The 27157-nt window shown below is 60.1% G+C and overlaps 2 protein-coding genes across 9 annotated transcripts; one reads left to right on the top strand and one right to left on the bottom strand.

Moving 5' to 3' along the window:
• Positions 1-328: 328 nt before the first annotated feature.
• ERFL (ETS repressor factor like) lies at positions 329-5457 on the top strand. Its single transcript, XM_070387618.1, has 5 exons — positions 329-396; positions 3294-3528; positions 3859-4054; positions 4148-4265; positions 4668-5457. The coding sequence occupies exons 1-5, from the start codon at positions 330-332 to the stop codon at positions 5114-5116; spliced, it is 1065 nt and encodes a 354-aa protein (XP_070243719.1). The 5' UTR covers position 329; the 3' UTR covers positions 5117-5457.
• A 550-nt stretch (positions 5458-6007) lies between these two features.
• ARHGEF1 (Rho guanine nucleotide exchange factor 1) lies at positions 6008-26295 on the bottom strand. 8 transcript variants are annotated; one of them, XM_070387613.1, is made up of 32 exons: positions 26157-26295; positions 24253-24405; positions 23738-23918; positions 21541-21583; positions 21363-21446; positions 20378-20491; positions 18133-18231; positions 17828-17870; positions 17331-17577; positions 16667-16696; positions 16284-16383; positions 16027-16123; positions 15916-15945; positions 15539-15676; positions 14514-14619; positions 12966-13133; positions 12569-12714; positions 10618-10764; positions 10223-10305; positions 9851-9976; positions 9648-9762; positions 9422-9522; positions 9254-9331; positions 8943-9018; positions 8673-8840; positions 8062-8149; positions 7828-7914; positions 7408-7475; positions 7230-7316; positions 6684-6847; positions 6501-6603; positions 6008-6239 (listed from the first exon to the last, which is right to left on the bottom strand). In XM_070387613.1, exons 4-31 carry the CDS (start codon positions 21568-21570, stop codon positions 6520-6522), a joined length of 2904 nt encoding a protein of 967 aa, XP_070243714.1. In that variant the 5' UTR covers positions 21571-21583; positions 23738-23918; positions 24253-24405; positions 26157-26295; the 3' UTR covers positions 6008-6239; positions 6501-6519. The 8 variants fall into 8 exon arrangements, with proteins under 8 accessions (XP_070243714.1, XP_070243711.1, XP_070243715.1 ...); XM_070387610.1 differs by lacking the exon at positions 23738-23918; XM_070387614.1 differs by lacking the exon at positions 24253-24405 and having other exon boundaries at positions 26157-26265.
• Positions 26296-27157: the final 862 nt, after the last annotated feature.

Here is a 27157-nt window from a genome sequence, read left to right as displayed (position 1 = left end):
GAGGAGCGCGGAGGGAGGCTGGGAGCCCGCGGTTAGTGGTGAGGCACAGAGGAAGGGGAGGCTGCCGGGAGGACTGGCCGGGAGGGAAGGACCGGGCGCAGGGCCGGGAGAGGGACTGGGAATGATGGGACCAGCGGGCAGAGAGGTGCCTGCAGGGGGAGGAGGGGGTCAGGATGCAAGGGGTGAGGGCGGCTGGGGCCTGGGTGGGTGGAGGGGGATGTCCCCCTGCAGTGCCAGCCCCCCAACTGACTTGGGTCTGTCTCTCTTGCTTGCTCCATCCTGTCCTCATCCATCTGTCTGTCTGGCCTCTCTACAGGGCTGGCTCCAACATGGACTGTAGCTGCGTCTCCGACCTTCTCTTCGCCCCACCCGCCCTGCCGGCTCTCTGGACCCCTGGTAACTGGCCCAGACCTGCCCCACCGTTTCCTCAGCCCTGGGGCCTTCCCAGTCCTCTGGCCCCTCCTTTCTGCATCTCTCACTGTCTTTCCTCCATCTGCCCGGGGTCTGGGGTCTCGGTCAGAGTCGCCTGAATCCAACCCCTTAATGAAAAACTTGACTAAAAACTTCACGGCCAGATGTCCCTGCCACCTGCCTGCTGGGACATGAGGGTCTTTTGGAGGACAGGTGAGGTGTGGAGGTCTGAGTGGGACAAGGATGCTGGGGCCTGAAGACCTGGGGTCTCGGCCGGCCGCAGTCTGCTTCCACCCAGGACCTGCGGGCAGAGAAGCAGGGAGACTTGAGACAGACGCGCGCTGATGGCGCAGGGCCGGGGACAAGAGGGGGCACTAGACCAGGCGCTGGTGGGCAAGTGCGCAGACCCAGGCAGGGGAACACGGAGGTGCGGCCCAACCAGCTGGAACAGGAAAGAGGACGGTTTGCTTGGAAGTGGACACCCAGACCAGGGATGTGGACGACAGTAAGACCTGGACATGCATCTAAGTCCAAGTCACACGCTCCACAGATGGGCAGTGAGAGAGAGAGGGAGAGGTGTGTGTGTGTGTGTGTGTACACCACGAGACAGAGTGAGAGGTGAGAAGACTCCGTGCTGGTTATTTAGGATCCTGGTGTGTCTCTGTGTCACCCTCCAAGAAGAACGGGTCGCACTGGGGAAGTGTGCGTCCATCTCTTTGTTGAACTGGTTCTGCCTGCTTGTCCGTGCACGTCCGAGGTCACCTGAGCGTGTCTCCAGACTGAGTGTGTTGTGTGTCTTTGGGACTCGGAGTGTCCACAATTCCGGGTTGGGGGGGGCGGGTTGTCTGCCAGCTCGCCTCAGTAGGCAAAAAGCCTTTGATTGCTCCTTCCGTGGCGTGTGGCATTCTGAACCAAACGGAGGTCTAATCTCGCTGCATTTTGGGTTGCGTGGGTGGATGGGTGGTCCCCCAGGCCTCTGTGTCAGGGGCTGTGTCTGTGTTTGGGGCGTGGGGCTGGTTCCGTGTCACTGAGAGTGGCTGCGCACTGGGGGCTGTGTTGTCTTGATGTGCGTGTGTGTCTGTGTGCCGAGATTGTGGGTCCTCCTGCCTCTCATTGTGTCGGCACGTATAGCACACCCGAGAACACGCGTGGAGGACAGGCCGGGGTGTGTGTCTGCATGTTGTCATCTTCGGGGTCATTGGGCGTGTCTGTGTGATACAGCCACTGGGACATGTTCCGGGTGTGAAATGGGCCAGAGCTAATGTGTTGTTGATTCATTCGGCTGTCTTCTTAGATGAGAAAGACCCCAGACGGAGTTGAGAGAGAAATTCTCTTTAGGGAGGAAACTGCCTGGCCTTCCCCAGCCTCGGGCAGACCCTGGGCAGCCTGGCTGGGACCCTGCTTCTCCTTGCCTCATCCCTGAAATTCTAACAAGCCAGAGAGGGCAAGGAACTGCCTGGGACCACACCAGCAAGTGGATACCAACAGTCTCCCAGCTCAGAGACCCTGACCCTGCCACCCCAACCACCCTCCTTTCCTGCAGATTGTAGGCTAATTCTGCCTTCTGTTTTCATGCCTGGGTCTGGGGTCTCTGAGGAGGGGGACAGGGACAGAGGCTGTGGCACGGAAGTGGGACCCAGGGCCTGGAGCCTTGTGGGTGGGCGGTGAGATACAGGGGTGGGAGAGCCCCTCGGTCTCCACCTAGCATCTGTATGTCTGGACACTGGGGTGCAGGGTGCTCATTGGAGCTGTGGATGCTAAGAGTTGGTTGTGGGACTTCCCTGGAGGTCCAGTGGTTAAGAATCTGAGCTTCCACTGCAGGGGGCGTGGGTTCAGTCCCTCGTTGGGAACTAGGGATCTCAGGAGGCAACCAAAAAAAAAAAAAGAGCTGGATGTCTGTGGCAGGGGTGGGATGAGGGGGTGCTCTACTGTTAGGGTGTCACGAGGGTGTGACTGTAAGGGTGACACATGCGTCTTGGCGTAGCACTCACGGTCTCCACCACAGGGTGCTTCATGTGGGCCTTTGGGGTTCTGTGTCTTCTCATCACAGTTGCGTTGTTCGCGGGTCCCAGCGCTCAGGGGCCTGAGATGTTTGCAATTGTGTGTGCCTGGTGTGAATGCCTTGGTGGCACGTTTGTAGTGTCATGCTCCGGCGGGAGTGTGGCTCTCTGATACAGCCGGGGGGGTCCCTCGAGGGTGAGCGGATGTCTGTGTGACAGGCTGTGTGCTGTGGGCATCTGCACACACACATACTCTCAGACGGACATGGCACAGAGGCAGGGCAGGGACACAGGGAAGTGACAGGTATAAATATACGGACGGGTACGGAGGCGCATGTGTACGCAGGCCCAGCCTGGATGTTCCAGGGTGAGGTCAGCCGGGGCGGCGGAGGGGTGCAGGGTGGTGAACTTCGGGGAGAGATGGACAAGGGACAGGGAGAAGAGATAGCAGGAATCAGGGGCCATTCAGAGTACACAAGAGATCAGACCTCAGGGCTGGCAGGACCAGGCTGGGGCAGTGCAGGGAGAACGCAGTGGAGGGCGTGCCCTTTCCTGCAAGCCCCTCCCAGACCCTCCCCAACATCAAGGACAGGGGAATCTGGTCCCTGCCACCCTCCAGCCCAGCTGTGCCAAGGCAGGAGTTGGGCTGCAAGTGCCAACCCAGGGCCCCCAGACAATGAGGTCTCTCCCTCTGTTTGGACAGTCTGGGGACTGGACACCAAGTGGGGTGCGGAGAGTGGGAGATGTGGAGATGCTCCCCAAAGATGCCTGAGGCTGCTCACTAGAGACCAGGGGTCAGGGGAGAGGGGGATGCCTCCTGGTCCCCCGAGCCCCCGACTCGGCGCACTGACCTGGGGCCACTTCCCTGCCTCCCATCCCCAGGCTTTGCCTTCCCGGATTGGGCCTACAAGCCGGAGTCGTCCCCCGGCTCCAGGCAGATCCAGCTGTGGCACTTTATTCTGGAGCTGCTGCAGAAAGAGGAGTACCAGGGTGTCATCGCCTGGCAAGGGGACTATGGGGAGTTCGTCATCAAGGACCCCGACGAGGTGGCTCGGCTCTGGGGCATCCGGAAGTGCAAGCCTCACATGAATTATGACAAGCTGAGCCGGGCTCTGCGGTGAGGAGGGGCTGGGGACCTTGTCCTGCTCCCCTCACTGTCCCTCTGGGGCCCTGTCCCCTGGGGGCTTTCCCTCAATTTCCTGGGGGCAGAATCGTATGGGATCCCAGCGCACAGGGCTCTGTGCCTGTAGCTACCATAAGTATCCACTTGTGAGTGAAGGACCAAAGCCCTGGACTTCAGAGCCACACAGGGCAGGATCCTAGCCCCTGCCTGGCCCTGTGACTCTGGCCTCAGTTTCCCCAAGCTGTTGTGTTCTGTGCTGGGCGCCAAGCAAGTGTTGGGGGCTCTGCCTTCATCTCTGCATCAGTGTCCTCCCTCTGCTCACAGCTACTACTACAACAAGCGGATTCTCCACAAGACCAAAGGGAAGAGGTTCACCTACAAGTTCAATTTCAGCAAAGTTGTGCTCGTCAATTACCCGTTGTTGGACGTGGCGGCTGCCACCACGGGCTCCCCGCTTCTGCTGACCCCTGGTCCCTTTGGGGGAGCCCCTGGCCCAGATGCTCCTCCCCTCACCCCTGAGGTGAGTTTGGATCTTGGGGTCCCCAAGCCCTGAACCTCCTGGGGAGGGGGCAGCCTGTCTGAGCGGTACCTATTCCCTCACCTCCCTCTCTAGACCCTGCAGACCCTGTTTTCTGCTCCACGCCTGGGAGAGCCGGGGGCCCGGGCACCCCTTTTCACCCCCGAGACAGACAAACTGCGTCTAGACAGCCCTTTCCCATTCCTGGGCTCTGGTAAGGGCCTGGGAGTCCAGGGGTGCCCCCGGGGTGGGCAGGCATGCTGTACGTGTGTGAGGGAAGAAGATGGGCAAAGATAGAAGGGGGAGAAGCCAGGACGCTGGAGGGAGGCCCTGGGTGAGGCTGTGTGTGCGCATGTGTGCACATGCGCGTCTAGAAGTCAGAGGACGTGAGCGAGGTGGAGCAGAGAGGAGGGCAGCTGGAGAAGGGGTCAGGCTGACAGCAGAGCTTTTGGGGGGCACTAAATGAATGGGAGGCAGGCAGGGACGTGGAAATGAGGGGAGCCATGTGAGGGTGGGAGATGCTGTGTGGGAGGACGATGGGAGAAATCAGGTGGAACACGGCAGGAAGGAATGACCCAGTCTACCTGACCCCCTGTGCCCATCACCTTCTCCCCAGGTGCCACTGGCTATTCCAAGCCCCCTGGCCTGCTGGGGCACTTCAGCCGCGCCTTCCCTGAGCACCCCTGGAACTTCAGCCCATACCTCACTGGCCCCTTCCCCAAGCTGCCCCCGCCTCTCTACCCACCACACTTCTACCCCAACCCCCTGGCCAGTTCTCTGGGCCACCTGCCCTCGGCAGGGGCAGGGGGCGGCCCCACCGCCACGCCCCTGCTAGCCGCCACTGGGGAGGGCCTAGGCCCGGAGCGCCCCGCGGGCCTGGCTGTGGCCCAGCGCCTGGCGCTACCGGGGGCCGGGGGTCCAGAGGCTGCGCTGGGCGGGAAGGAGGACAGCGACTCAGAGCTGGAGATCACCGACGTCAGTGGCTGCAGCTCTGACAGTGACGGCGACGAGGGCCTCCCCGTGCCCCCCAAGGCCAAGGTGGGCAAAGGCGGGGTCGGCAGCTGAGCCGCTGCGGGGAGATGGATTCTGCCGGGGCAGAGACCAGGGCAGCCGCCCGCGGGGCCTCTTCCATGGTCTGGTCTGCCCTTGATGTCCTGCCGGAGGCTGGGCCTGGGCGCATGGCTGCCCCAGGCTTCTTCCCCAGCCCCAGACTGGGGGGTGTCACCTCCCCTCTCCAGCGAGGGGAGGGGACACGATGACCTCCAGCCTCCTCCCCAGGCTCCAGTGTGAGCGGGGGGGTCCCCGCCTGACCCCCCTCTCCTGAAGTGCAATATGGCGCCCAGCCTCCCCCCTGCCCACCTGCCCCTGTGCTGTGACCTGAGTGTTTGTGCGGCCTTGTCTCCCCCGTGCCGGCCCCAGTGCTGACGCCCGCCCCCCACCCCTGCCCACAGGCCCCCTGGGGACAGGGAGCTCAGAGCAATAACCCCGCCCCCAGCCCCCACCCAGGAGGGCCCCCTCTCCCCCCAACCCCCATCAGCCAACCCCAGAGATTTACTACAAAAATAAACGAACAGAAAGAAGTGTGAGATGCTGGATGCCCAGCATCGTCGTGGGTGACCAAGGGGGCTTGGGAGTGGGGGCCACGAGGGGTGTGTGTGTCGGGGGGCTGGCCCTGGGGAGTCAACATTAAGACACGGAATCTGATGAACGCAGAGGCGACGCAGTGGGACAGATGGAGGAAGCAATGCCAGACAGTCTTGGGGGGGAGCGGTTTCCAGACGCCATTCTGGGGCCCTTCCCCGCCCTCACACACTCAGACCTCTCCTTAGATAATATATATTAAAAAATAAACCTCCAATTCAGGATATAAAAACAGAGCAAAGGCACTTGAGGGGTGGGGGTTGGAGGGCCTGGCCACCCCCCCACCCAGGCAATACTGAGATGGCCCAGGAATGGGGGCCAGGTGGTGCCCCCCCGGAATGAAGCCCTGAGTCCCCCAAGCAGGAGGGAGAGAAGACCGAAGCCAGTGGGAGGTGGCGGGGGGGCAGTGATCCCATCTGGGCACCCCCAACTCCCCCAAGGCGTGGCCTGGGGCAGCCTGGCTCCCTCTCCTCAGGCCCCTGGGGTTGGAGACGCTGGGTAGTCAGGTCCTGCAGTGGTGGGTGGCCCGCTCCTTCTTGCGAAACGCCTGGGGGCAGGGGAGAGGCAGGAGCAGAAGGGAGATGGGGGGAGAGATGGAGAGAGACGGACAGGGTGGAAGGGAGGGTGGGGAAGCAGCACAGAAGAGCCAGAGAAACAGAGATGAAGACAGGAGATGGAGTGGGGAGATGCAGAAAATCAAAGATGGAGGGAGAGAAATGGACGGGACTGTGCAGCTGTTAGCATCTGATGGGGCCACTCGGGCGCTTCCTCTTTGGCCTGTGCCCGGCTCCCCTGGTCCCTCACTCACCTGCCTGGGGCAGGGGGCCTCAGGTACAGCCAGACTGGGGGACGGTGTTCTCCCCAAGCTGAGACAGGAGGAGTCTCAGGCGGCAAAATTCCTCCTCCACCTCCTGGTTTTGGGGGATCATCAGTGAGAAGGGCTCCTCCACTTAGCCCCTTCCTCCCTGCTCCCACCCCCAGGCCACACCACCTCTAGCTGTTTAATGGTCTCCTCCAGGCTGAGCAGCTCCTCCCGAATTTCCTGGGGCTGCGTTGGGCTCAAGGGGCTGCCCCCTGGGACCCCATCCCCTTCGAGGGGAGGCCCTGCCCCGCTGTCTTCCTCCGAAGGCAATAGGAGCTGTTTCAGGGTCAGCACTGGACAGGGGTGAGGGGACAGAGTCAGAGGTGCGGGGGGCGAGGGCTGGGAGATGTAGCTGGGGATGGGTGTGGGCCTATGGTGGGAAGGAGCTTCTGGTTAGTCAGACCTGAGGAAGGGGCTGGGGTATGTGAGGAGGGGTGCAGGGGTGTGAAGCTGGGGCTGAGGGGGAGGGCACCCGGGGAGAGGCTGAACTGAAGGTCAGGAAGGGACAGGGGCTGCAGGAGGCGAAGGAACTTGGGGCCACCAAGGACGGTGGTGCAGCATGGGCTGTGCATGTGGTGGACTGGGTGGGCTTGCTTCCGGCACCTGAGCATAGGCAGGTGGGAAAGCAGTGTCGGGGCAGGCGGTGGCCGCCCTGCGCGGGTGGGGCTGAGCTACCTTTCTGAAGGGCCTTGGCGGCGAGCTGGCCCTCGAGGCCTTGTCTGCAGAAGGGCAGGAGGGAGTTGAAGAGTCTCTCCATCCGGCCTGGGTCGGGGAGCGGAGAGGGGGCTCAGATCCTGCCAGGCTTCCTGTGGAGCCCCCCACCCCCATTCACTGCCGCTCTATCAAGGCTCACCATCTGCCGGGGGCATCTCTCGGCTGCCATTGCCGTTTTCGGAGCTGCTAAGCAGGGGTTCACGAGTGCTGGGGGGAGCAAGTGCCGGGTGACCCCACTGCCCTGGCCCTGGTGGGCAGCAGGGGCAGGGAGACAGGGAGCTGGAGGTGGGGAAGGCAGGGAGGTCCGGAGATAGAGACAGAGGTCGAATTTGGGAGACAGGGAGACAGAGAGGCTTGGCCAGTGGAAGACAGAGAGGCCTGGATTGGAGACAGATGGGCCGTGGTGGGGTGGGTGTACACGTGCACACACCTTCACATGCATGCACACAGACACACACGTGCACATGCACGCACATGGAGACTGGGCTGGAGCTCGGGTTCTGGGGACACACGGGGAGGCTGCCCCTTGACCTCTAGTTCCCTCTCCTGGCCCCCTCACCTGCTGGGGCCGGGCCGGTGTTTGGGTCGGGAGGTGCGGGAGGGGACCTTCAGGCATCCAGCGGTCTCGGTGATCAGGGTACACCAGCTGAGGAGACAGGCCAGACCCCTGGGCTGTCAGAGCCCCCAAACCCTGGGCCAGGACATTCCTCCCCTCCCTGTCCCCAGAGGCCCTGGGGCCCCGGCCTCCTCCTCATCCTCCTCCACCCGCTCCAGGAACCCAGACCCCGCTCACATCCTCCGCTCAGACACCGTCTGCGCCACCAGCTCGTATATCTGGGCCTCCTGGTCCCAGGTAAAAATGACATAGAAGGCTTTGTGATCTGCAGGGGGAGGGAAAAGCGAGACTCAAAGCCAGGGTCACCCCAATGTGCCCCTGGGGAAGTCCCCCATGACCTTAGGGCTCCCAGGATTCAACTCACTCACTCTGTCACCCCTCCGGAGCCCTCCCTCATCTAATCAGGAAATAAGTCCCCTGTCTGCTCTACCTACAAGACTTGCAGGACCACTCCCACCATCATGGCCCCACCAGGTTTCAATTCCTGCTCCCTATAGCTCCCAAGAGGCAATCAGGGCATTTTTTCAAAATACTGCTTAAAACTGGCAGCTCTTCTGTGCAAACACCTGGGGGCAGTTTCCCATTTAACTTAATAAAATCCACAAGCCAGCCTGGCACCCCGGCCGTGTCCTGTCCAGGGTCCCCCCTCCCAGCCTCAGCCTCAGGGCTGCCAGCCACCCACCTCCATCCCTCCCCCGCCCCCACCGCCCCTGGGCGCAGAGCATGCGCGCCCAGCTCTTCGGAGGGTTCCTCCGCCATCCTGGGAACGGCCGTGCCCGGGGCCTCACCGGTGGCCACCTCGCGGGTCATGGCGGAGGTGAGCCGCAGCACTGGCCGCAGCATGGTCTTGCCATCGGGCGTGGGCGTCAGCGTCCGGCTGTGCGACTTAAGCAAGAACCGCTCGTCCTGGCGCTGAAGCAGCAGCAGCAGGTCATCCAGCAGCAGCACGTGGACCTCTGCGGGTTGGGGGGCAGGGCTCAGCACCCCCACCTGACACCCTGGCCCTGAGGCGCCCCCCCCCCATCCCCGCCCTGCTCGCTGCCTGCCCTGGCGCTCACCCACAGCCTTGTCCTTCGTCACCCGCCACGTCAGTGGGCCCTCGTAGATCAACCTCTTCTTGGTGATGTCTAGGTTCTGGAGGCAGGAAGGAAGGGGTGATGGCCGGTGAAGACGATGGTGGGGTGGGAGAAGGTGGGGATGACCACGGGGGGTTGGTCAGGTCAGCTCATTCCCCGCTGGGAGATAAGGGGGGTGGGGTCAGAGCTGAGGGGCCCCTCTTGCTTCCTGGGTGAGCTATCAGGGAATGCTGAGCGTGGGCAGAGAGGAGGGGAGGGGAGCAGAGAGGAGGGGAGGGGAGCGGGGAGGGCACCTTGAACTCGCTCAGCATGGGGTCGTTGCTCTGCCGCAGGTGGGTCAAATCCAGACGCCTCTGATAATCTTTGAGCCGCTAGGGGCAGGGAAGGGAGGGTCACTGGCTTCCACGGACCCCTGCATACGCACACCCCACCGCCCTGGCCCAGGGCCCTGTCTGGCTCACCAGCAGGTCCTCCATGTCCCGCACGGCAAGGTTGACGTGTTGCAGAATTTCCCGGCAGCACTCGGCTGCCCGCTCCACTTTCACCCGTTCCACCGGCTCTTCTGTGGGCAAAGGGGGAGACCGGGCCAGGGGTGAACCCCAACCCTGGAAGCTCCAGGTCCCAAGGCTAAGGCTGGAGGCCAGAAAGCCAGGGTCCGCCAGGACGGAGCGGGGCTGCTCTCTCTACCTGTGTTCTGCTCGATGCTCTGCAGAAGCAGTGGGTACTTGGTCAGACGCTGCATCTCGGTGGGGATCATGTCCTTCAGCTGCAGCCGGCGGCACCGGGGCCGGCTCTCGGCCTCCTGCAGGAACAGCAGCGCTGAGACACCAGGACGCCGGCCCCCCTCTCCGGGGACCCTGGGGCCCAGACCACCTCCCACCCCACCGCACCTGCACGAAGGTACAGAACCGGGGCTCCTTGCGCTGTTTGGCTTTGAGCTGCTCTAAGGCGAACGACTGGCGGCTACAGAAGCGGGAGGAGATTTTCTGGAACCACGAGCCCTCGGCACCATCGAACTACAGCGAGAGGCAGGCCAAGGAGGGTGTCTCAGGTGGGATGGAGGACATGGCTAGAGGCCCAGACCCCTGGGGCTTGGATGCGGGTAAGGTTGAGACCCTGGGCCTGGGTTCCAGGTCCCCAGCCAGGAGGAGGGGGCGGGGTGGGGCGGGGCGATGGAGTGGAGGGGCGGGGCAGTGGAGGGGGCGGGGCAGTGGAGAGGAGGGGAGGGGCAAGTAGGCAGTGCCTGGGCTGGGCTCTCTCACCCGGGCCAGCAGCACATCTCCGATCTCCTTGATGAGGTAGCCACTGTCCTGCCTCCGCTTCATCAGGGAATCAAGGAATAGGGCTGTAGGGAGCAGAGACGAAAGGCGGTGCTCCGTCAGGGTCCTCGAGATTGGATGCAGAGCTGGTCTGGTACTGGGGGGTGGGGGGTTGGACTGCAGGTGGATGTGTCGGATCCTTGGGGCCGGTGACCGCCCCCCGCCCCCGACTCCCTGCCCCATGCCTGTTGATGATGTGTCCCTAGGAGGTGAACTCTGGGCATCTGGGGTGTGGCCCTCCCCAGTGCTAGACCAGAGGCTGCCCGGGGTCAACAGCAAGGCAACGGAACAGAGAGCTGGCAGGTGGGACAATGGGAGGGCCACAGCCCCGCACTCACAATGCACCTCGATGAGCTCGTCCAGGCTGGGGAAGATGTTCTGGAGCTCCTCCTGGGAGTAGAAGCCCCCGTCCGCTATGGGCTGGTAGAAGACGTCGTGGAGCACGCGGAGCATGCGCACATGGGCAGCCTCCGTCACCAGGAGCTCTGCGGGGACAGTGGACAGAAGGAACAGTTGGGGTTGGCGAGCATGCAGACTCCGGGGGTGTAGGGGGGCCGTCTCAGAGGCAGGCTGGGGAGGGGATGGCACAAGGATGACTCTGGGTGGAGCATTCGCCCCTGAAGTAGCCTCTGAGAAGTCCTCCATGCCACTGCCTTTCTCCTACGGCGGCTGCAGCCAAGGGGACCAGTAGTCCCGGTTTGCCCCATACCATGGGTTTCCCAGGACATGAGGTTTTCAACGCTAACTAGGTCGTGTGGGCATGCACGCTCAGTCACGTCTGACTCTCTGTGACCCCATGGACTGTAGCCCACAAGGCTCCTCCACCCATGGGATTTCCCAGGCAAGAATATTGGAGTAGGTTGCCATTTCCTCCTCCACGGGATTTTCCCAACCCAAGAATCGAACCCGTGTCTCCGGCATCTCCTGCACTGGCAGGCAGACTATTTACCAACTGCACCACCTGGGAAGTCCCCAAACCAGGACAGTCCCAGGCAAATTGGGGACAAGTTGGTCGCCTTACTGCATGCAGCTGCGTTTCAAGTCTAACCATCCAGCAAGTTTCTCAGGCTGTTTCTGGTACAATGACTCTGACAGGTTGATGGCCTGGGATCCAGGGGCCTCCGGGGGGTGCATGCCCGAGTTCCAGGGATCCCCAAAATCCCCAGAGACTAAATGCATGATTTTGTATGTTAAGTATGCATGTATTTCTGGTGAAAGAAACTGCCATGCTGTCCAACATGGTAGCCACTAGCCATGCCAATAACTCTAAACTTTGCTTAATTAAAATGAAATATAATGCACAATTCAGCTCTCAGTTGGGCTTTAGATGCTCAACAGCTGTTATGTGGCTGGTGGTTACCATGTTGGAAAGTACAGATATTTATTGCATGTTACCATCATTCCAGAAGGTTCTATCAGATGGCACTGGGAATGTTTTGATTATTACTCTCAGAAGGATCTGTGACCCAAAGGGCATCTATCCACTGCCTTAAAACTTCTGAATGAGAATCCTTCTCAACCATTAAATAATCTGTCAGTTAACTTCCAAATGAGCTTCCCAAAACACTCTACATCTGGCAAACCTCCCTCAACACAGACACAATTTGAAATCACAGGGAAGAATTAAGACAAAAATGGTATCTCTCAGCTCAGAAGCAAGCATTGCTAATAATATATTATCTTCCCAAACTTTTCTGGGTGGGAATCTTTTTCTCCCGAGTGCTTAAGATCATAGTCGTAACAGCAGTCACAGCTAAATGCTCTGACCCTGGACCCATCACTGTGCTGAATGCACGAATCATCTCATCTTCATCTCTGTGGGGCTTTTAAGAGAGGAGTTATCACTGCCCACGTTTCACAAACAAGGAGACAAAGGCTTATGCCTGAAATGCAACTTTTATAGACCGTTTCTGGCTGTTCACGTCAACACTGTCCCGCACTATAAAAAATTATTTAGAGAGGATTTCCCTGGCGGCCCAGTGGTTAGGACTCTGTGCTTCCACTGCAGGGAGAGAGTGTGGGTTCAATCCCTGGTCAGGGAACGAAGATCCCAATGCCGTGCAGCATGGTCAAAACAAAATCATTCCTTGGAAATGTCACTTCCAGCAGCTGCCTTCCCATTCGTTCCCTGAGATGTTCCAATTTAGCTAACAAACGGCCCTCTGAGGGAACTGGGCGGCCTTCAAGCTCCGGTGTAAGCAACACCTAGATGGCCATCCCCCTGCATCTGTCTTTGCCAGAGGTGGGCTGTGTCCTCGGCCACAGTGGGCTGAAGGGGGTGGCACTCACCGCTGATGACCTCCTGCCGCTTCACCTGGCTCTTGGGCAGGCTGTGCAGAATGTCCTGGGGGACAAGCTCTCGCCAGCCAGGCGGCTCCTCTGGTTCCAGCTCCAGTCCTGAGCGGCCCGGCTCTCCCTCATCTCCAGGCTCCGGGCTGTGGGACAGAGGCCTCGTCAGGTCCCCGGCTCAGGGCATCCCAGGAAAGAGCCTTTGACTCCTTCCACGCCCATCCCCTAGGGTGGCCCAAGCTGCGGACCAGCCCCCAGATCTCTGGAAAGCAGCCACTCACCCCTCTCCTGTGACCACTGGAGGCCCACAGTGACCTCAGTATCTGATATCCCCCACCCCAGCCTCCCTGACTCTCCAGGCTGCCTTGGTGGATGGAAGGGGGGGGCAGTGACGTACGTGGCTCGTCGGGTAGGGCCAAGCACGGCCGTGGCGGAGCTGGGGTCCATGTCCACGTCGCTCCGGGAGCGGCCCCCACCCCGGCCCTTAGCCCCGAGGCTACCCCGGGAAGGCCGGCGGCGGTCACTCACCCGCAGGCTCTCTGAGCGCCCCAGACGCCCTGACAGCCTGGACCCCGAGGCCAAGGACAGAGTCAGGCCCGGACAGATACAGGGAGAGACCAGGACAGGGAGAGACAGGGAGAGACCAGCACAGGGAGAGACCAGCACGGGGAGAGACAGGGAGAGACCAGGACAGGGAGAGACAGGGGGAGACCAGCACAGGGAGAGATGGGGGAGACCAGGACAGGGGGAGACGGGGGGAGACCAGCACAGGGAGAGATGGGGGAGACCAGGACAGGGGGAGACGGGGGGAGACCAGTACAGGGGGAGACGGGGGGAGACCAGCACAGGGGGAGATGGGGGGAGACCAGCACAGGGGGAGATGGGGAGACACCAGCACAGGGAGAGACGGGGAGAGACCAGGACAGGGGGAGACGGAGGGGAGACCAGCACAGGGGGAGACGGGGGGAGACCAGCACAGGGATCAAACATGCAACAGAAGAGAGGAGAGAGTCAGAAGGACCAGTGTAACTTTGGGGTGCAGGGGCAGTGGGGGGTGGTCAGAAGGGATACTGAAACTGGCCGGGGAGGGTCAGGGACAGGGAACCCAGTAGGGAGCGAAGGACTGCCCCCTCCCTTCCCTGAGGCAGGGGGATGGGGGGCAGAGCCAGGAGGCGAGGCGGGGAGGGGGGTTTCAATACTTAGCTCTTCGGCTGGGAGGGTGGTGTCCCCACCCACCCCTCACAGGGGTGTAGGGGAAGGGGTGGCCCCTGGGGGGAGGGGAGGGGCTGGGAGAAATGGGGGAGGGGCTAGCCCTCCCCCTACCCAGGGCCCAGGCACCCACCTCTTCCACTTTCTGGGGAGAGAGGGGGACAGGGTCAGAGGTGGACCCAGAGGGAACCCGACTCACCTCCCCCACCCACCACAGGGTCCCCAAAGCAGCGGCACGAGGACTGGCAGGGGGCAGAGCCTGCCCCCCAACTGTGAGGGGGACAGGGCCCCCGGGCATGGAGCACAGAGGGCTGGGGGGAGGGAGGGAGGGGGCGCTGGGAGGCAGGAGCAAGGAGGCTGGGCTGGAGGCTTCAGAATGGGTGGGGGGGATGGATGGAAGATGGGGTGGTGGTAGGGGCAGAGGGAGAGGGGCCAGGAAGAGCTGAGAGGGGGTAAAGTGGAAGACGAGGAAGGAGGAGGAAAGGAGAGAAAGAGGGAGCAAGGGGAGAGGAGAAAAAAAAGTCAGTGAAAAAGGAAGGAGAAGAAGAAGGGAAGGAGAAAGGGAGGAAGAAGGAATGGAGGGAGAGATGAGGAAAGACAGAGAGGAAGAAGGGAGGGGAGGCAAAGAGGCAGGAGCAGGGCATAGTGGAGTCGGCTCGCTGGGGACGGGCAGGCCAAGTGGCAGCACAACCCCCAACACGCGCCCCCCGCCCATAACACGCCCAGCTCCGGGCACCTTTCTGTGTCGGCAGCCTCCTCCGTGCTCTCCAGCGGCGCTGGGGCGTCCAGGCTGGCTGGGCCCTGTGGGGGTGGGTCCCCCACCTCCAGGAGGGCGTCAACACCTGTGGGGACAATGTTGAGGGGGGAAGCAAGGCTGTCTGGAAGGCCCCTCTGGTGGTGAGACCCACACCCCCCTACACGCTGGGGGCCTCCACTCCTTGAGCCATCCACTGCCTGGCCGGCACCACGTGGCTGCTCTGTATTTTAGTGGGGGACAGACGGATGGAAGCTGGTAAAGAATCTGCCCGCAGTGCGGGAGACCTGGAATCGATCCCTGGGCTGGGAAGACCCCCTGGAGAAGGGAAAGGCTATCCATTCCAGTATTCTGGCCTGGAGAATTCCCTGGACCGTATAGTCCATGGGGTCGCAAAGAGTCGGACACGACTGAGTGACTAAGCACATACACAGACAGATGGAAAGAGCTCTGAAAACATGGGCGGCCAGGGCCCAGTGGGTGAAGATGTCGCAAAACTGGGGTGCTAGTCTCCCACTTGGAGAGGAGACTGGATGCCTCCACATTCATTCATTCTCCCAACACTCCACTGGGACTTGTGGGAAGAGAATGTATCCCATTTAGAGGGGAGGAGGCTGAGGTTCAGAGAGAGGAAGGCTTCTAAAATCTGACACAAGTAAATTGCAGAACCAGGATTTGAACCCAGGCCCTGGCCAAGTGGCTGTCTGGGGGGAGGTCACACAAGGAGTGGGAGACATTTCCAAGGAGCAGCCAGGTTCACCATCTAAGGGGGCTGGTTGGCCATGGACTTAGAAAGGGTTCTGGGAAATGAAACCATGGGGGTTGGTGGGAAATGTAGTCCAAGGAGGTGGGGAAATCCATCACCAGGACAGAGGTCAGAGCTTAGGAGGAAAGCCGTGGAAAGGGTAAACCAGGGGAAGGAAGTGGTTATCAGTAACACTGGTGACAAGGAGCAGGGAGGGCGGAGGACCAAGGGGCTGTTTTGCTGTGGGGTCCAGGAAACTCACCTGGCTCCCGGTCAGGGCTGTCCCCAGACAGAAGGTGCGGAGAAACTCCGGGGGTGTCCTGCCCAGGGCCTCCGAGATTCCGGTCCCGGGAAGGCGCCCCTTGACCTCCCTTACGTTCTGTAAGGCCCGGCTTCTCAGCTGGAGACGTATCAAGGGAGAAAATGGAGTATGAGAGTCAAGCGACTCAAATCCACAAGGGCCGGGGGATCTAAGAGGCTGCTGTGCTCGGTCCTCCCTGTTGCCCAGGAGACCCCTCCTCCACCCTCGGACTCAGGAGTCCCAGCCCCTTGCCTCTCCTCCCCTCAGACCTTGTGGGTCCCCCCACCTCCCCTCTTAGGTCACCAGGATGGATGATGCTCTAGGTTTAGGACCATTACCATCAACTTCGACCTTCGGGTGTCGAAAATCTGGGGGTGAAACGAGAGATGGGATCGTGAGGTGGGGGCAACACAGGGAAGTCAGGGCAGGGCCAAGGCCGGGCACCTCACCCTGGGGCTCTCCCCGGTTCCAGCGGGCGGCATCCAGGAAGCTGCTCAGGCCTTTCTTGGTCTTGGTCGGTTCATCTGACCGCCGGTTCCCTATCATCTGGGGAAGGAGTCAGGGGAGGGGGAGCTGGGCATTTCTGGACCAATGTTGACAGAGGGCTCAAACCTCAGGGGCGCAGAGGCTTCCGGGGGCGGGTGGTGGGGAAGGCCCTCTCTGGGGAGGAGAAGGCCAGGTTTGGGGGAAGCACTCAGGGAAGCACCTTTTTCCGAAAGAAGTTCCTCCCGGACTTCTTGTCCCCACTCTTGGTCCGCACCCCAAGGTGCCGCATGTACATGCTGATGGCGTTGACCACGGCGGCGCTGTGGGGAGGGGACGGTGAGGGGAGGGGACGGTGAGGGCGCACGGACTGACGCGCAGGCTCCCAAGGACGCAGGGACCCCACTGCCCCTACAGCTTCCCCTCCGCCAGCTTTCCACCCCGCCCCACAACATTTCCTGCTGGGCATCTGAGCAAAGGGAGAGAGAGGAGGTTCTAGGGAACAGGGCCAGGCGTGCAGCTCAACGCCCAGGCCCCCAGGTAGACCCCCCCCTTCCCTGGGGCCCATGACACCAAACTCCCCACTGCCCTCTTTGCTTCCATCACCTCTTCTCCTCATCGTTAGAGATGGTGTGCCTGTAAGAAGAAAGAAGTCTGTGACCAATGTGCTAAGCCTGGGGCGCAGCACAACAGGTCACTGTCCCCTTCAAAGAGGGGATGGCCGGGGGCACTCTGCCGAAGCATCTGGGATGGACAACTGCTGGAGGAGAGACCCTCACTCAGGGTGGTGGGAGTTGCAAGGGCAGGACCCAAAGCACAGGCCTGAATGCAAGACCACGGACGGGACCTGGGAACTGGGAGGGACCCCCAAGCTGGGAAGGGAAGATGCAAAACCAGATGGGTGAAAATTCGAAGGCTTCCCAGGTGGCACCAGTGGTAAAGAACCTGCCTGGCAATGCAGATAGATGTTAAGAGACACAGGTTTGATCCCTGGGTTAGGAAGAGCCCCTGGAGGAGGGCATGGCAACCCACTCCAGTATTTTTGCCTGGAGAATCCCATGGACAAGAGAAGCCTGACGGACTACAGTCCACGGGGTCGCAAAGAATTGGACATGACTGAAGTGTGTACACAAGGGCCCCAGAAGTCAGAAGAGGAAACCAAATGCATGGAAATGACCCCTGAAGCTGAAGAGGGAGTCCAGAAGCAGATGGGACGAGGATGGGATAGCAGAGGGTGCCCCTGGGCTAAGGAGAGACCTGCCCCACTCACTGCATCTCCTCCAGGTGGGTCAGTTGCCGCTCAGCCAGGTGCCGCTCCCGGGCCTCGTAGCTGGCACGGTCCCGCGCCACCCAGGCCCCCAGCTGGACCAGCTCCTGCTCCCAGGGTGTCATGCCCATGAGCTTCTTGGAGCGGAAGTCCTCCAGCTGCCGGACCACGGCTACCTGCTGGCTCTGCACCACCTCCTGCACGAACTGCCGCTGGAGATCCTCAGGAAAGAGGTCAGGCCGCGTGCGGTCTGCGGGGACAATAGGGCCCGGGCTGGGGGCCAGTTCCCTGGGCCGTGAGTCCACCCCTATCCCTGCCCACCCTTGGACTCTGACAGCCATGCTTCCTTGGGCTGGGGTGGCCATGAGATAGGAAGGCATCTCTGCTGTCCAAGGACCGTGGTGAGAGCGTGGCCTCCCACCCCGGGGGGCGGGGGGGGCGGTTCCTGGTCCCTGCTAGAGACCTCTCCCTCACCCCAAAGTCCCCTTTTGTCTTCTTACCAAGTTCAAAGGCCACGGCAGGAGGGACCATCACTCGTAGAATCTGCTCAGGAGAGAGAATGGAGTGAAGGGGAGGACGCAGCGGTAAAGGGGCTGCCGTGATGGGATGAAGGGATGGTAGCCCAGGCAGCAGGTGGGAATGATGCTCTGACAGGAGGAGCAGTAGATGGAGAGCCAGGCTGGCACGAGGTCTCCCACCAGGCGGGCCAGGCCTCCCTTCACGCTGCCTTCAGCAGGGTGGAGGTTGGGAGGAGTAGGGTGGCTGCCCAGGGGGTTGGGGATGGGGTCCCCTCGGTGTCTCTCACCGAGTGCTTATCCAGGAAGCTGTGGTAGAAGTCGATGAAGGCTTTCTTGAACTCCTTGGGGCCCAGGGAGCCCAGCATGTCCGCATGCAGGCAGCAGAGCTGGGGGACACAGAATGTGATCCATCCTCTTCCCGCCCCACCCAACTGCACTGCCCCTTGGAAAGCCTCGGGATGCAAACCCTCTGGGAAGTGCTCCCTGATGTCCCCCATCCCCACACCTGACTCCCTCTCAGCTGCCTGGGGCCACTGCACCATTCCCTTAATTTTCTCTCCTGTGAAATAGTTCTTTGGTCTGTCTTCTCTCTGCTGCTGCTGTTAACAACAGCTGCTGTTACACCGCCCCCAGCTATACTAAGAGGGCTCAGTGCATCCCGACACTGTCCAAACCCTCTACCTGCATTAATCTGTTCAACCATGGGGAGGACCATCATTATCCCGTGTTGCAAATGAGAAAACAGTTAGTAACTGACAAAGTTGGGATTGGATTTCTGGCAGTCTGTCTCTGCAACTCTCCATTGCAAAGCAATACTGTTACTCAAGGGCGTGTGTGTGTGTGTGTGTGTGTGTGTGGCAGCCAGGAGGTTCTGATTCATCGGTGTCTCCAGGCCTAGCGCACAGCGGGGCTAATCACATAAACAGAAGGACGAGTGACGCTCGCTCACTCATTCATTCGTCAAGCATTCCCTGAAGTTGCCTGTGGAGGAGCCCTCTGCTGGGTGACACTGGCAATGCTGTGGGGCCTCCAACCTGTCCTGGCTCCTGGCAGACTCTCATCAGGTAAGGGACATGGTCTCAGTCGGCTAAGAACTCGCCCCAGTAATCTATGCCTGCCCCCTCCCCAACCCCCCAAAAAATAAAAACTCCATCTGAGGCTGACAGGAAGCAGCCCATGTGACCACAACCATCTCCCGGCCGCTCCACCAGTCAATGAGGTGAGAGAACAACATGAGGACAAATCTCAAAATGCCAAAGGCCATCTGGGTCACGTTAGTCACACCCCTGGCCCTGGCGAGGCCTCAGTTTCCACATCTGGAAAGGGACACAGCAACCAGCACAATCCCTGGGCTAAGTTCCAGGAGCTCAAGTTCCAGAAACACTCAGGCTCAGCAGGGGGACTCCTCTGCCCAGAGGGCCAGTGCCTCAGGCATTAGGGGAGGCTGGGTGGGGGGAGCACTTTTCTGGCAATTTCCTGATTTCCTGTTTCTGAAACTTTGGTGTCAGTCAATACAGCCTTCTCCCTGCCACCCCCAGGCATCCCTTTCTGCTACTTCCATCAGTCTCCTTGTTTTCTGGAGGGGGCTTCCCTGGTGGTTCCAGATGGTGAAGAATCTGCCTGTTTTGTGAGAGACCTGTGTTTGATCCCTGGGTTGGGAAGATCCCCTGGAGAAGGGAATGGCTATCCATGCCAGTATTCTTGCCTAGAGAATTCCACAGATAGAGGAGCCTAGCGGGCTATAGTCTATGGGGTCGCAGAGTCAGACACGACTGAGCAACCAACACTATGACCCACGTCCAGTACAGAGCAGTGCTCTGGTCTAAGCCCAACTCCCGGCTTATGCTGGACTGTGTGGGGTCCTCATGGGACAGGACCCCAATCCACAGAGCCTTCTCCAGCCAGCACTGGGCCTTCTTCCTCCCTAAGCCACCTGCTGGGTTCTCTAGACTCTGCAGGCATCTCCCAGAGAGTACGCTCTGCATCCACAGCTCCCCGGTATTTTCTGCCTGATACAGGTTTTCTGTCGCGTCCATTATGTCCTCTGTGCCTCGTGGGCTGCTTGTAGTAGTCGCCTAGTTTCTGGACCACGGCCTGCTGTGCTGCCTAGGCCCGAAAAGGCTACTGGCTTTCTCCCAACCACCAGCCCTGAAGCACTGACTGGAGGCATCTGCAGAGCACTTAAGATTCTGGGGCTAAGGGCGCTGTCACTGACGGGTGATGCTGCCATGGGCATGGGACAGCAGCCGGGGCATGGGACAGCAGCCGGGGCATGGTTTTTCTCCAGGTTGCTGGATTCTGTGTTGCTCTGCGAAACTGCACCCTGCTCTGCTCAGAAATTTACACTGGCAGCTGCAACCTTGTCTGGGCCCCATGGCTGGCTTCCTGGCTCTCAAGCTATGTGCTCTGGGTCTCTTTCCCAGACCCTCCTGACATCCTCACGGGCCTAAAGCACTGAACACTGCGGCAGGTCCCAGCCCCGCCCCGTGCCTCCCCGGCCCCGCCCCCGTGCCTCCCCGGCCCCGCCCTCACCAGGGGTCCCGGCTCAAACTGCATGGCCACGTGCTGCAGGAGGGCCATGAGGTGGGCCGGGCGCCGCTTCACCTGATCCAGGTTCTGGAACTGGTTGTTTTGTTCCTCGGGGTTCTGAGGGAGCAGGGATGGGAGTGAGACAGAGGGGGGCAGAGGAGGGGCTTGGGGCTTGATCCCCGCCCCTCTTCCCCAGCAATTCCTCCAAAGGATCCAAGCTGGGAGGTGGGAGTGCTGATGATGCCACTGCTGGGATGGTGGCCAGTCAGGGGGTGGGGAGGATGGATGAGACTTCATGTTCTAACGGTGGGTGGTGAGGAGAGAAATCAGGAGAGATGGAACGAGGATCTGAGCTGTCATTACGGGGAGTGGGCAGCGATAAAAACTGCGATCAGAGTAAACCGGCTGACAGCTTGTGCTGTAATATCAAAAGGAGGCTGAGGATGGGGTGAGGGGATGAGGAAGGAGGTATTAGGAAGATGAAAGAGATATGGGGGCTTCCCTGGTGGTCCAGTGGTTAAGAATCTGCCTTGCAGTGCAAGGGATGCCAGTTCGATCCCTGGTCTGGGAGGACCCCACATGCTGCAGAGCAATTAAGCCCGGGCGCCTCAACTACTGAGCCCACGTGCAGCAACTACTGAAGCCCTCAAGCGCCTAGAGCCTGTGCTCTGCAACAGGAGAGAAGCCACCGCAGTTGAGAAGCCCATGCACCACAACAAAGAGAAGACCCCCCCATCCCCGCCCTGCGTCCCCGCTCGCCACAACTAGAGAAGGCCCGAGCTCAGCAATGAAGACCCAGCACAACCAAAAAATCAACTAAATACATCTTTAAAAAAGAGAGAGAGATGGGTAGAGACAGAAGGCCGAATGACAGCATCAGAGGATGGAGAACAGGGTGTAAGCCGGTGCGGACGCTGGGCATGGGGCTTGAGGGCTGGGGCCCCGGGGAGCCTGAGACAGAGGCTTTTCCAGCCCGCCTCTCTCTCACCGTCTTCAACTCAATCTCAAAATCCTCGTCCTCTGCCCCAATGATGCTGACGGGCGCCAGGCTGGGTCGGGGGGGCCCCGGGGCCTGTGGAAGGGGAGGGATGGCTTCAGCCCGCATTGCTCCCCGCCGCACAGCGCCCCCCACCCAACTCCCTCACCCCTCGGCCCTCTCCACTCACCGCCCCTCGGGCGACGTCTTCTGCCTCCATGGGCACTGCCGGGCTGGGGGAAGAGGAGGGGCCGCGGTTAGAGGGGAGGGAGGCGGGGAGAGCAGGGCGGTTACTCACAGATTCCTGGCCCAGGTGCGAAGGTGAGTAAACAGCCTCCTCTCCCCCCCATCCCGGCCTCCACAGCTCAATGGGGCCTCTGTGTGGCGACAAAGAGCCCTTCAGAGGCCAGCCAGGGCGGGGAGCCCGAGGACAGGGAGCCGCGTGTTGGGGGCAGCTGGAGGCCAGGAGCCTGGGTCCATGAGAGAGCTGTGGCCCAAGAGCCTGCGATTTGGAGTCCCCTGATGAAGGAAGGGCCTGGGGGCTCTTGGATCTAAGTAAGGGAGGAGGGGTTGGGGAGTTGGGTCCTAGGCGGGCAGGGCTTGCAGGCCAACAGAGTTGGAAAAGTTAGAGGGGAGCTGGGAGGGAGATAACTGGGGTGTGGGGGCTTGCCTCTGACCTGCGACAGGCCTGGGGCAGGATGTTGCCTCTGAACCCACTAGCCCCACTTCCTGTGACAGGAAATCACAATAGCAAATCCCCCAACCCCCAGCTCTCTCCACAGAAGAAAACAAAACTGCGAACCCTCCTCCTTCAGGGACCAAGAGGCCTTGAAGCCACTTCTCTCCCTCGGGGCCCTGGCATCTTTCCGGCTCCCATCCCAGAAAGTAAGGGACGGCCGTCAGATAGCTCATCCCCCCAGGTGCCTCTGTCTCCCTCACCCCACACCCACCTGTCCCGTCTGTCTGTCTGCCAGCTTGCCTCTCCCCAGCTGCCGCTCCCTGGCTGTCTCTCCCTTGAGTCTGCCTCCTGTCTTTTGCCTCTTTCCTCCCTGATTCTTCATTTTTGCTCTCCCTTCCTTCAGACCCGGCTCATTTTTTCCCACCGGCTCTGCCTCCCCTCCCCCCACATCCGCCGAGGCCCCACCCTATCTTCTCTTGCTCCCCGTCTCCCCTCCTCGCTCTTCGCAGCCTCTGTCTCCCCATGTCTGGTTCCTGCAGCCACTGTCCCCGCACCTGTCCGTGTCGCTCGCTGTCTCGCCTCTCTCTCCCATCTCTCGCTGTCTCTCCCATCTTGTCTCCCTTAGAATCTCCACTTCTCCCTGTGTCTTCCCACCGACATTGTCGGTGTTCTTAATTAGTCTGACTAATGCCACTTGAGCCCGTGTGTCAGGCAGGAAGGAGCTGTGGAAACGGGTGGGGTGTACCACGGTGGGGGGGGGGGTTCTCCCCACAGCCCAAAGCTATTTATAACCCTCGTCGCCTGGTCGCCTGTGTCCCATCCTTCTCCTCTTCCACTGGCCTCCTCCCTAGCACTCAATAAACGGCAGCCGGCCTTTTGACTCTGATCATTAAACAATAATGCCTTCTGGAGTGTCCAAGTGCCATCCTATGGGTTCACCCAAGCTGGCCTCATTTTGATTCTTTTCCATAAAGTGTGTTTGTCCAACATCCAAGCTTGGGTGACTTCAGATCTGAGCATTGTTAAATGTTCACATAAATAAAGTTGCAAACCAAGGCAGAAGAATAGTAGTAATTATTTATTATGAGAGCTGAACTTACACTGCACTTACAGTGTGCTAGGCGCTGCTCTAAGTGCTTCTCACAGAGTAACTCACTGAAGCCTCATAACCACAAGCAGCCCCATGCTATTATTACTCCCATCCGAGACAGAAAACCTTCACCAGGCCACCAGCTGCAGCTTCTGGGCTGGAAGGCATGACCATGGACACGGAGGGTCCACGCTCATCCCACTCCGGGGTGGGTGGAAAAAGTTCGACAGAGGCAGGGGTGATTCCAAAAGGGCCAAGGCAAGGACAAAGGTTTATCTGAGCAAATGCTTAGGTGCCAGGCAGGCCTCGGAACATGCACTTGATAAGTATTACTGCCTTCATTCCTCATCACCACAATAGGAAATAATAGCTAACGCATAATGTGCACTAAGTGCCATGAAGTACAGTATTAGTGCTTGACAGGTATAAACTCAATCCTTCCAGTGACCCTGAGCAGTTGTCTTATTACTGCTATTCCCATTTTACAGAGGAGGAAACTGAGGCACAGCTTATAAGAGGCAGTGCCAGGATTCTGACCCAGGCAGGCTGGCTCCAGAGTTTATGCATTTAACTCCCAGAATGTGCTGCTTTGAGAGCATGGGGAATCCACATGCCTACCTTAGGAAACTGCAATCTCAATCAAAGCTGAGACACAGCAGTTCTCCCTATGGTGTCCGGGTACATGGACACTGTGGCCTGGGCAGGAGTTTAGACTGGACTCAGCTACTCCACAGAGGCCTGGGCTCAGAGAGGATTGGGGAGGAGGGTGGCTCCTTAAAAGATGGGTCATGAAGGAGTCCTGCAAAGTTAGAGAGTGATAGGTGGAAGCGGTCAGATGGATCTAAAGGCAAATGACAAGGCCTGCGGTGCAGCAGGAGGGTGCTGTGTTTATGGGGCTGTAGAGATGAGGGCAGGGTGACAAGGTCCTTAACGATGGGGGTCCGAGAACAAAGTGGGCATGCGCAAGGACTACATGGGCACCTGGGTATTATGCAGTGCTCGGTGTCTACAACAGGCTTTCCTGGTGGCTTAGATCACAAAGAATCTGCCGGCAATGCGGGAGACCGGGTTCAATCCCTGGGTCAGGAAGATCCCCTGGAGAAGGGAATAGCTACCCACTCCAGTATTCTTGCCTGGAGAATTCCATGGACAGAGAAGTCTGGCGGGCTGTACAGTCCACGGGGTCGAAAAGAGTCGAACACGACTGAGTGACTCACAGTTCAGGGACTCTAAGATATTGAGTGGATGACCCTGGTCTCCAAGAACCTCTGGGAGCCTTAAAGAAACTAAAACACAGAGTAGTCAAGGTTAGTCCTTGGAATGCCTAAGGCCCCGGATTCTGTTTGACACATGGTGGTCTACAAGGATCCCTGGCCACAGGATCGTAAGTCACACAGGATCGTTAAGTCCATAAGGGAAAGAAGCCAGTGTGTGGGACCTCTGGAGATTTAAAAGGGGTACAGAATTCTATGGGGAGGTTGGTGGTCCCCGAGACCCACGGTCCATAGGGCCCCGGATTCTAGCAGATGCTATTGATGTATCGAAACCCCCCTTCTGTAAGGAGCTGCACATCCACGCGGGGTCATCAGGACCCCTTAGAGGGTCTGTAGGACCTAGTGATCTACATGGAACGTGGCAGGTCTACACAAGCCCCAAATCGTATGTAGGACGTGGCGGGTGTACACGGGCCCTAAATCCTACACGGGACTTGGCAGCGTGCATGGTCAGGGTTGCTGGGGAGGACGTGAGGAGTCAGGGTCTGACGCCCGCCGGGGGCCGCGTCCCTCACCTGCTCCAGGTCGGAGGCGAAGCACCGCAGCAGCCAGAACCGAAGCCTCCGCGCGCCGGCTCGGGCTCCCCCACCCCCGACTCGGAGTCGCTCTAGCCAGCCCGGAGTAGGCCTTTGCGTCCAGCTCCACTCCTCCTGCCAGCCGTTCTAGCCCGCTCCTGCCGGGCTCCAGCCCAGAAAACTCTACTCCTCTTTGCCGGCCGCTCTAGCTCTCCGCTGAGCCACGCAGGCCAGATAGGGCCGCTCTGGCCTATCTAGGAGGGCTGGCGTTTCCGTATATCGACTGCCCCCGTCAGTCTCCTGGACCCCGCCCCCTGCCCCCCGCCCCCCGGCTGGAGGCGGGGATAGTTCCAGCCCCCAGATCAGTGTTGGTTCAATCCGAGATCACGTAGTCGCCCCGACCCCTAGCCGACCCCCCCCCCCAGACTGGGGTCCCCGTCCTATCTCGCCGCCCCAACGTGGGACCGTTTGAATTCCCAACGCCTATACATTAATTCTCCCTGCAGTGCCCCCGCCCCAGACACCCCCGCACACTTTCTGCTGGGGCTGCAAAACAAAATCCTGGATTTTGCAAACAAAATCCTGCAAAACAAAATCCTTTCATCTAACATGCGGAAAAAGTAAATACCTCTCTCCGGGCCTCAGTCTTCCCATCTGTACAATGGGGAACGATCTCCAGTTTTTGTCCCCTACAACCTATTTCCCAGGGTATAATTCCTGACCCAACCCAGAAAAAGACCTTTCCAAAAAATGCTTTCAAACGCGTTCTGCAACTTTCAGCTTCAAGACAGCCTATGGCCTATTGCCACTTTTCCTTTTGAGTGGCTCTAAAGTATGCAGGCTTGGAGGACGGCGCTTGGCTGAAAGCACCTGCGAGTTCAAATCCCAACTCCACTCAGTCTCACGATGTGCGTGCCCTGGGACGAGTTGGTTTTACTCCCTGGGTCTCAGTTTCCCCACCCGTGCAATGGGAGTGATCATCCATCCTCCGCCGGACGGTTGGGAAGCTTTGACCCCGGGCTTGCAGCCCTCATCTCACCTCCCGGGCCCTCAGCAAGTATTACTTCTCCTCTCTTTGTCCCCTTTGACAGATGGAAAAACTGAGGCCCAGGGATGGGCGGCTGCTGGCTCAGCCGGGCCGGTAGGAGGCCCCTCCAAGGCCAGCAGCGCCCAGCCCCCTCCCTCCTCCTCCCCACTTCCCCTAGCAGCCGAGGGGAGGGAGGCCGGGCGGGGCCAGGGACGGTGTACCTGGTGTCCGCGCGGGGTGGTGACCGGCGGGGCGCCCGAGGTCGGGCTCGGCGATCCCGGGCCCGGTGTCCCGGCTCCCGCTTCCTGGCTCTGGCGGGGCAGGAAGTTGGGGCGTTTTTCCGGAGGCCCCAGCCCCGCCGCCCCTCCTTGCTTCCTGCCCGCGCCCCGCGCCCGCCCGGCACCTCCGCTTCCTTCCCCTTCTCGCCGCCGGCCCCGCCCTCCTTTCCCCGCTCCGCCCTGGACCTGCGGGCATCGGCCCCACCCGGACCCCGCCCAGCTTCTCCCGGCTTTGTCAGTCTGTCCCTCCGCAGGGCGCGGGCACCACTTTTCTCAGATCTGCCTGACGTCGGCCATCACCTCCCTGGCGAGGCTGGGGGCCCTGCGTCCGTCTCCACCTGCGTGTCGCCTCCCCTGCTCTGAGTCTCTGTGTGTCTCTTGGTCTCTGTTTTTGCTTCTGTGTGTTTCTGTCCGTGTTCCTCTCTTTGCCTCTGTCGCTGACTCTCTTGCTCCGTTGAGGTCTTTCCCTCTTGCTCCCGGGCCTCTGCTTCTCCCTGCTGTCTTTTAAACTCTTTGTCATTTTCTGTCTCAGAGGCTTCTCTCCCCATCGCTGGGTCTGGATCTTTCAGCATCCCCATCAGTCATTTCCCCGTCTGTTGCTTTTCCTAGAGTCTCAGGGGTCAGCCTCTCCATGTCCATTTTCAATGGACCCTTCTTGCCTTTTTGTCTTGTCCTGGCATCTGTTTCTGATGCCCTGTCTCCCCGGTGTCTTTCAGTTCACTCACTCTGTCTCTCCATCCTTATCTCTGTCTCAATTTCCCTCCCCTCTGTAGCTCAGACACACTGTACCTCTGTCCTTCTCTGTCATCCCCTCCAGGTCTTCCCACCATCCCCAATTTACTGCCACAGGCTCTCCAAATCCCACTTTTACAAGTCCACTTGCAGCAGAGAACAGGTGTGGCTATGGTCAGGATTTGGTACCAGTCCCAGCAGAGAGTACACTG

This window comes from Bos mutus, chromosome 18 (assembly GCF_027580195.1).
Source record: "Bos mutus isolate GX-2022 chromosome 18, NWIPB_WYAK_1.1, whole genome shotgun sequence".
Classification (NCBI taxonomy): domain Eukaryota; kingdom Metazoa; phylum Chordata; class Mammalia; order Artiodactyla; family Bovidae; genus Bos; species Bos mutus.
This window is presented reverse-complemented; position numbering and strand designations above follow the sequence as displayed.

Bases quoted from the DNA above. Each gene is read 5' to 3' on its own strand.
- ERFL (XM_070387618.1), top strand. From the start codon at position 330: ATGGACTGTAGCTGCGTCTCCGACCTTCTCTTCGCCCCACCCGCCCTG. The intron at 397-3,293 runs GTAACTGGCCCA...TCCCATCCCCAG, and splicing joins GCCGGCTCTCTGGACCCCTG to GCTTTGCCTTCCCGGATTGG. The intron at 3,529-3,858 runs GTGAGGAGGGGC...CTCTGCTCACAG, and splicing joins AAGCTGAGCCGGGCTCTGCG to CTACTACTACAACAAGCGGA.
- ARHGEF1 (XM_070387609.1), bottom strand. From the start codon at position 22,621: ATGGGAGAGAGAGGCGAGACAGCGAGCGACACGGACAG. The intron at 17,871-18,132 runs GTGAGAGACACC...TCTCCTGAGCAG, and splicing joins GCTTCCTGGATAAGCACTCG to ATTCTACGAGTGATGGTCCC. The intron at 17,578-17,827 runs GTAAGAAGACAA...TTGTCCCCGCAG, and splicing joins TGCCGTGGCCTTTGAACTTG to ACCGCACGCGGCCTGACCTC.